General features: G+C 30.9%; 1 protein-coding gene across 1 annotated transcript; it reads left to right on the top strand.

Moving 5' to 3' along the window:
• The first annotated feature begins 404 nt into the window (after positions 1-404).
• On the top strand, positions 405-6,823 carry LOC132800302 (amino acid transporter AVT1I-like). The gene is made up of 3 exons (XM_060813681.1): positions 405-646; positions 5,513-6,117; positions 6,219-6,823. The coding sequence occupies exons 1-3, from the start codon at positions 472-474 to the stop codon at positions 6,729-6,731; spliced, it is 1,293 nt and encodes a 430-aa protein (XP_060669664.1). The 5' UTR covers positions 405-471; the 3' UTR covers positions 6,732-6,823.
• The last annotated feature ends 2,822 nt before the right edge of the window (positions 6,824-9,645 follow it).

Genomic DNA, 9,645 nt, shown 5'->3' with positions numbered 1-9,645 from the left:
AATACCTTCTAACTTTTACCATTTCTTCCCCATCACTTTAGGCATGTTCTTGTCCTTCTTCATGCACCTTCTTTATTGTCATCTTAGTACCAAAAAGAATAATAAAAAAGCAAAAGAAAAATTTAGAATCTTGAAACATTTAAACCAAATCGAAAGTAAGATGCCAAGTGTATTGATAAATTAGCCAAGCATCAAATTACTCTCATGTCGTTAGCTTTCTTCTCAATTCAACATCTTTGTGTGAAAAAAAAAAAAATACCCTTAGAATGATGTTAAGTCATAAAAAAAATGGAAGCGTATTCTTTGAGTTAGAGACTCCTCAAAACAAAATGGCAAGGCTTCTTTACTTCTTCTATATATACTTGCAGTTATATATGCATTTTGATATACACATATCGTATTTTGATAGACACTTATTGCATTTAACTAGTTGTGAGATTCTTCATTTGGTCATTTTACTATGCTTAAAAAATGGAAAGTCTAAGAGAAATCCAGCCCCCGCAACAGCAACCACATATATGGAGGAGTATGATGAATGAAAATAATCAGCCCCAACAGCCGCAACAACAAGCACAAAACCTAAATAGTGGTGGTGAAGGCACAACAATCCTTAGAACATGTTTCAATGGAGTAAATACGTTATGTGGTATGTCAAAGTTAGACATTAGAATACTCTCGTTTTAAATTTTCAAGCTTTCCTCCCCCTATTCATTTTAAATGTTTATTTACTCCATCTTTCTCTTACATTTTTTGTTCTTTAAATATATTTTCTTCATTGCTGATTTTTTTTATTCTATGGCTGAGGTTGTTTACATATCTTTCTATGTTTAAAGAATATTTCAATGCAAAACTGAATGTAAATCAAAGGCATAACTTTCATTCACATGTAAGAGTTGTACATTAATAAAACCTTGTTAGAAAAAATTAATACCAAAAGTAATACTCTAAATTTTTACATTAGAAATGGAGACTAGAAAGAACAAAGACTTTGAATTTAATTTTGAACAAATGCAATTTCATATATATTTTACACTTTACATAAACATAATTATTTATAGAGTCCCTAAGACATAGTGAATATCCCTATTTGTTGCTTTCTAAACATGAAAGATAAAGTGGCCTATAAAAGTAGGAACATGAATAACAAACCTAGAACATGGGTTAACCAAATTAAAAAGACCATGTCTAGTGATAACAAAATAAAACATAGATAAAACATAACTACCAACTAACCCATAAATTTAGCATCACATTACTCGACATTCCCTTTGTTACAAAGCTTGAAAGTCTAAAAGATGATATGAATTTCAGAAAATTTTGAATATAAGAATGCCTTCTAAAAGCTTTTACCACTGGATTGTTTATTGGATAGTACTTCATCATGATCATGCCTTTTGCGACAACATGTTTGAAAAAATTATGATGAAGCTCTATACGCTTCACTTTTTCCATGAAAAATAAGATTCTTTGTCATTAAGATTTTTGCCTTGCAGCCACAAAATATCTCTATTGCTTTTATTTAATGATATTTAAATCTCCAAAAAATTTGCACATCCAAATAACTTAACAAGCTACTAATGTGGAAGCAAGATACTCAGCTTCTTATGATGACAACACCACCATAGCCTGCTTTTTTCAAGATCATATTTTATTTCTATGTAGGTACTATTCCTAATTCTTCAAGACCTTGAGATTGATTAAACTAGAGAATTAAATAGAAATAATGCATAATAAACACAAAGAATAATAATGAAATAGATAATATATTTAACATGGTTTGACGATCAGTGCAATCTTAATGTCCTTAGAATGCATCGACACTCATGAAATCCACAATCAAATATGATTGAAGTTTTATAATAGTGAAGTCTTTCCACTCTCAATTTGGATGGCTTGTTTTTTCTTTTTCCTTTTTTTTTCCCACACTAGCATTTAAAAAATAAAGAAGTTACATATATCAAACCTAGGGGTATAAAACTAGAATAATTAAACCCTTATTTTTCTATTTTTTCGCACGCACAATAATATCCCACTTAAAGACAAGAAAACAAAAATAAACCCCCTTCTCTTAGTGATTTATGAATACAGCATAGTAAGTAATTGTCCTCAACGTCAATGACTAACTAAAACAGCACATAGCTCTAATTTCTTTGTTATCATCGGTTTGGTTAACATATAGATTCTTTCGAAGTTATATCTTCATAGGTGTTAATATATCATCATCAAATAGCCATTTTGATAGAGTAATAATGAACATCTATATGCTTGGCCTTGGCATGGTATGTTGAATTTTTAATAGATGTATAGCAGTTTGACTGTTATTATGCAAGTACACCTTTTGCTTGACTCTCAACTATGACAAAAAAATTTGTAACCAAATCAATTCCTTGCTATATTCTATAACTGCCACACACTATTCTTCAATTATAGATAGAGTAATAATCCTTTGTAGCTTATAAGCCCAATAAAAGTAGTATTATCCAAAATGAACACATACCATGTTGTACTCCTATTATCTATATCACCAATAAGATATGAATCTACATATTCTTGCAATTTCAACTTAGCCTTGTAAAGCATAAACAAGTCTTCATAGTATCATGCAAGTATCCATGTATCCATTTTACCACTTTCTAATGTTATTTGCTTAGATTTGACATTTATTTGCTTATTGCTCTGATTGTATAAGTAATATCTGGTCTGCTACCAGCCACGACAAACATAAGACTTTCAATCACACATACAGAACCTTAGCCATGAAGTCTTTCTCTTTAGTTGTTATTGGACAAAACTTCTTTGACAAATTGAAATTATTAGCCAAAGGAGCTTTAACAAGCTTAACGTCACTCATACAAAAGTACTATAATACCTTACAAATATAGGCTACTTACAACGTAATAATCTATTTGTTCCTCTTAATTCTCATCTTAAGTATTTTCTTTGTTGCATCAAAATCTTGCATCTCAAATTGACTAGACAATTATTTCTTCAATTTAATAATCCCATCCATATCTTAACTCGTTACCAATACATTATTAACATAAATTAGCAAAATAATGTAATTAGAAGTAAACCTCCTAAAATAACAACAATGATCATCATTGCATCTATAGTCACCATTATTGGGGGGGCTTATTTCAGAGTAAATAGGCTTTTCTTCAATGTGCATACCAAATTCACTTTTTTCTTCATTAAAAAACTTTCTAACTATTACATACGTATTTTCTCCTCTAAATCACCATGGAGAAAGGTTGTGTTCACATTTATATGCTTTTAATGTAAATCTCCTGATGCTATAGTACTCAAAATTGATAGTTAGTTTCACAACTGGAGAGAAAATGTCAACGTAGTCAATTTTATGTTCTTTTGAATGTCTTTTACCACCAATTAGACTTATATCTCTTAAATCATCATGCTATTCTTTCACGTGGTATGCCTATTTATTGAGCAAAGCTTTCTTACTTTTTGGTAATTTAGCTAGTTGCCAAGTTCGTTTATGTATAAAGAAACTTCATTTCTTAATTCCTTGCGAGCTCCCACTTGCTTCAACCATTCACTTAACATACCTCATCATAGCATTCATGTTCACCTCCACTTGTAGACAACAAATAATTCAAATATTTTCTTTTTTGTTCATGTGGTTGATTGGATCTCCTAACTAGAACAAGATTCTATGGAAAATCAACCTCATATATAGTAGTTTTCTCAACTTGAGTAGTCTAACCAATCTTATATGTTCAAATAATATCCAAAAGATCATCTAGCCCAAAGTAACAAGGTTAAGGTTGTACTAAACTAGTGAATTTTGCTGCATCTTTATCTTTATATACAACTTCCTAATTAAAGACTACAGTTTTGCTTATAACAACTATTTTATTCTTATTATCTAAGAATTTACTACCAGATTCATCACCAACATAACTAATAAAAGTATATTTTGATTTAACATCTAATTTATTCATTAATATGTACATGTGAGACAAAACTAAATACCTACATATAAGAAAGGCTCACCTTTTTCCCACTCCATACTTCTTCTAGTATTTTATGCTTTAACAAAATTGATTATCATGAAAAAGGCTTGTTTCTTTCCCACACCATACTTATTAAAGTATTTTATGCTTTAACGGTTCTATTATCCATGATTAATCAAGTATGCTGCTGCTTTGATGACTGCCTATACTTGAAATTGCTTTGATATACCTTTATGTAGATGCATGCTCCTGGCCCTTTAAGTTAATGTTCTATTCATCTGTTTTGTTACATTATTCTGCTCAAGTATCCCTGGCACATCTCTTTCCAATTTGATTCCCTTTAATAACAAAACTTCTTGAAATTAGTGTCTTCATACTCTCCACCATTATTAGATCTCAACTCCTAGATTTTTCAAACTTGTTTCATTCCTTGCCATTACCTTCAACCTTTTGAACACCTAAGACTTTCCACCCATTAATGAAAATGAAGTTGACCTACAAACATCTATTTGAAGTAACCTAAGTTTCTCTTTCTTTGTAGTTCTGTACATTTTCTTGAAACCAATTCTTATATGTTTCTTGAAAATATAGTTTCCACACATATCAATCTTAATTGACTTCAAACCATGTATCTTCTCATTCACATGTCTAATTTATAGCCCTTTTCTTTATGCCAAAAATTCAAATCTTCGTTACTTTCTACAATTAAAATGGAACCATAACCATCTGTTATCAAGTAAAGAGTACCATTCTTCTTACCATTGGTAACAATCATAGCCTTTTGAGATCTTCCAAGTATCATCTGCAAAAGTGGTAACAAAACTCTATTATCTAGCTGGCCAATAGATTTTAGATTTTTTCTCAAATTGGGAAGATGCCTCACATTGCTGAGGTCCATACAAACCTATGTAGCTTGATTTCTACTTCACCACTACCAACAACTTTACATGCCTAGTCGTTCGTAAGGTACACTTATCTCAAATTATTTGTATCATAATTCTAAAGTACCTTTTTGGTTAAGATAGCATGAAATAATTCCACCAAATCTAATATGAGGAGAGGATCTTGGTTCCCGATTTTAATTCCTCAACAATGTTCATATGTGTAAGGGTTTTTCAATTCCTTTGTATCCGTAATTGTCTAATTTGTACTTGTTTTATTGATAAATAATGATTTATGTATGTTATTTCTTTAAGTTTCTTTTTTTATTGGGACTACAAATTTTGTCCAACAAATTCTTTTGTCATCTATCAAAAAAAAAAAACGAAAAAGTTTTATATATTTTACATGAAATTAAATTCTTAAACTCAGGTTTGTAGTAGATTTTTAGTTAATTAGCAATTTCAACTACTATGAGCTCGTAGTCTACTTATTTAACAAATTACATTGGTGTACCTATTCACTTAGAAATCATTGTAAAAAGAAATTGTTATATCTTTGTCTTTAGCACGATTTTAAATTCAATATCCCAAGAAATTACATGGAACAATTGATAGATCCATTTAAAATGACTTTTTTATGCTAAACATTTTTTTTAGGTGTGGGTATACTCTCAGTTCCCTATGCAATTGCACAAGGAGGATGGTTGTCCTTGATACTTCTTCTTTTGGTGGGACTGATTTCTTGGTATACAGGTCTCTTACTAAAGAGGTGTATGAAGGATCCCATAATAAAAACTTATTCAGACATAGGCCATGCAGCATTTAGACCAAAAGGAAGAACATTAATAGCTGCAGCAATGTACCTAGAGCTATTTGCAGTGGCTGTAGAATTTTTCATCCTAGAGGGTGATACTCTAAACATGTTATTTCCAAATACTACTTTTACAATCGGACACCTCAAAGTCAAAGGTAAAGTAGGCTTCATTATTATCATTGCCTTAATAGTTTTGCCAAGTACATGGTTAAGGAATTTGGGTGTGTTGGCGTATTTTTCAATCGGAGGGATTGTGACTTCAATAATTTTATTGGGATGTGTTTTATGGGTGGGTGCAATTGATGGTGTGGGATTTCATGCAAGGGACAAGCTTTTGGATTTGGGAGGACTTCCCCTTACTGCAAGCATATTTATGTTTTGTTATGGTGGGCATGCGGTTTTTCCTACCTTATGCACTTCTATGAAAAATAGAACCCAATTTCCGAATGTAAGGAATAATTCTCTAGTGTTGGAATGTGGTTCTTTCATATAGCATATCACTTATTAGCTTTTTATTATTTATTTTTTGAAATTCATTCCTCGTGGCAGGTATTGGCTGCATGCTTTATTACAAGCACTATCATTTATGGATCAATGGCCACAATAGGATATCTAATGTTCGGAGAATTTTCAAAGGATCAAATTACTTTGAATCTTCCACTAAGGAATGTTTGCACAAAGATAGCAATTTCAACAATAATCATAAATCTTCTCACCAAATTTGCACTCATACTCTCTCCCATTAGCTTAGCTATTGAAGCCAAGTTCATTCCACCTAATAACCGATTACTAAGTATCCTTGTTAGAACACTACTTATGATTAGCATAGTGGTTGTGGCTTTAGCTTTTCCATATTTTGGATATGTAATGGCATTCATAGGTGCCATTTTGAATGTTACAGTATCATTGTTGTTACCATGTGTGTGTTACTTGAAGATTAATGAGGTAGCTTGGGCTTTTGAGTTTGAGTTTATGGCAATAATAGGGATTCTAGTCAGTGGGATTCTCATTGGAATAACGGGCACTTATATTTCTGTAAAACACATTATAGCTCATCTGTAAAATCCTAGGAGATATGGTATATCAAATTTAAGTGTCCAATGTAATTTTATATATTTTAAAACTAATGATATTTTACAAGGATATCAAATTTTATGAGCAAATTTGTAAGATAAATTGTTTAGTACTCTTGAGCTGGTAAAAACTTGCCAGCTAATCAATTAATTTTTAATAACATGTTTAATAACCAAGTCAGCAGTTAATCATATATTGTTTAACTTTGTTTTTATTAATAGAAAATAATATATATATATATATATAATATTGTTATAGCAGGTGTGGGCATCAATTTACATGTAATTTCAGGTATATATCTTAAGATTTTCATGTAATTGGAAATACTACACGGTGAGTTACATGTAATGTGAAACCCAGTCCATAATAATTACGTAAACTTTATAAACTCTATGATGTACTTGTTTAGAAAGTCCATAAATATGACTTAATATTTACAAATTTTCGATGTCAACATACATTATTTTTCTCTCTCAAAACTAATAAAAGGAAACAAATAAAACACCCTACATCTGCTTTCTTGCTTTGTATTTCATGTGATAAAGTTCATATTATATATCTAAAGAAAGAGGAAGAGAGAAATTGACATCTTAGAAAGAGAGTGACAATCAAAGGAGTTCTAGTATGAGGCACTAGTAAAGCCTTGCCAATCACACGAAGATGCGACAATTCCCATTCCTAAGCTTGCACCTATCCAACAACATTGCTAACTAGCCCATTCCTATCCATTATTTTGCAAAGCCATTGAGAATGATGCTTATCAGATATCTATGTACACATGTACACACACGCACATACAAACATGCGCATTCGCATGCATACACATATACAAAATACTAATAGAAAAATAACCTTAATCCTTTAGAAATGTTACATAAAATTAAACACTATCTATAACATAGAATTTGGATAAGTAATCAATAATGACCTTATTATAAGGAACAATTATAGACAAAATCTAGGCCATGAGGTAATAAAGCACAAATGTAATGAGCACGAAATGCACAATACGTAATGGGAGACTCTTTAAAGGATTTTGAATCTCTTCTACCATTGTTGAAGCTGAATCATAGCCTATATATTGCTTCGATTTTTGTTTATTTATTTGTTGGGATACGAAGTGTATACTATTTTGATTAGCCAATGTTGGAGAGCTTTCCAAAAGAGCTAGTTAACGGTCCTCAATTCTCTATCTTTAATCATCACTGAATTTTATTCAATCCATTTAAGTAGTAGTAGACCACATGTTAAATTTCACACTAAATTTGGCAAACCTTCTCTCCTATTTTCCTTTCTTCTTGTTGTTCTCGAATGTAGTATTAGTTAATGCAGCATATATCCTATGAATTTAGTTTTTCGTAATTGTTATTTATTCGCTCCAATGGCTTTTTTTTTTCTTTTCTTTTCTTTTTTTCTTTTTTAAGGTTGTATGCGTATAATATTTATGCATGATATAAATATATGGCCTAGCAAGCTAGAAAGAATGCTTCAATATGTGCATTACATAAATAATTTATTAGTAGAATTTAAAAAAAAAAACGTACAAACTATTTCTCATCTAAATTAAAAAAAAATTATTTCAAAACTCAAGTAAAGGGGGAAAAAAAAGAGCCTAAAATGTTTAAAGTAACAACTCATGCCTTCTACTTGCCTTTCAAGTACATAAATGTGTAAAAGGAAAATTGCAACCATAGCATATATGTGATGACTTGTGTGGGCAAGTTCAAAAGACACTAACAGGTCACCTGATGTCTAATCTCACATTGTTTGGGTGTGGAACAAGAGGTGGTTCAAATGTACTGATAATGACTTTCATAAATCAAAGATATTTTTAGAGTGTTTGACTTCAAGGTTCAAAAGAACTCTAAAGTTAAACATGCTTAGGCGATAGCAGTCCAAGGTTAGGTGACCTCTTGGAAACTCTGAACAAATATGCCATAATAAGTATAGTGGCTAATTCGGAACAATATCGATAGAAAATGATAGATCCACCAATGAAGGTAGGATGTTACAAATGGTATTAAAGCTTGTACCAGGTCAGAAGTGTGCTAATGAGGACAGTGGAACCCAAGAGGGGTGGAATATGATGACTAATGTAGAGGGGATGCAATAGACACTAGTAGGCTATCTAGTGTCCAGTTCCACATCATCCAAGTATGGATCAAGGGATAGTTCAAATGTAACAATAGTCATTCTTATAAAATTGAGACCTTTTTAGAGCAGTTGATTTCAGAGTTTGAAAGAACTTTCAAGTTCAGCGCTTCCAAGTGAGAGTACGGTGACTAATTGGGAAGAATATCGTTGGAAACTGATAGGTTTGCTAGTGAAGGTGGAATGTTACAATTTAAGCATAACTCTTGGCAAAAACTAAAGTAAAAGTATTGTAACATGCCCTTTAAGTTAACCATAATTGAACTGGTTACCATTTACTCGCGAAAAATGTAGAATTTTAAAACTTTTCATAAATAAATTAAAATTACTATTCAAGTTCCATACCTTCAAAACAAAACAATATTTTCAAAATCAAACCTAAATTAAACTACCACATAACTTAAAGATTTTTAAACATAAATAATCAAACATTTAACCTAACTACACATTTTGGACAATTAAATAGGAATTTAACTTAAAGAAATTTTATTTCTTAATACAAAGTTATTAAGTGGTTCTCAAAGTATTGCTAGGATGCTTCCTACAATCCACCAAAATGAACAAATAAGCATTGTCATTACCTAAAAAAGAATGCAACAATTGAAATGATTTTACAAATAAATTTGGTAATTTTTCAAGTTATAAAGAATAGATATGCATGTCCTTACCATGCAAATATAAACATAACAATGTAGTTTTTGTCATATAATGCATACTTCAATAAATAGACAGGCTAGATTCATAACATGAG

The sequence above is a fragment of the Ziziphus jujuba genome, chromosome 12 (genome assembly GCF_031755915.1).
Source record: "Ziziphus jujuba cultivar Dongzao chromosome 12, ASM3175591v1".
Classification (NCBI taxonomy): Eukaryota; Viridiplantae; Streptophyta; class Magnoliopsida; order Rosales; family Rhamnaceae; genus Ziziphus; species Ziziphus jujuba.
This window is presented reverse-complemented; position numbering and strand designations above follow the sequence as displayed.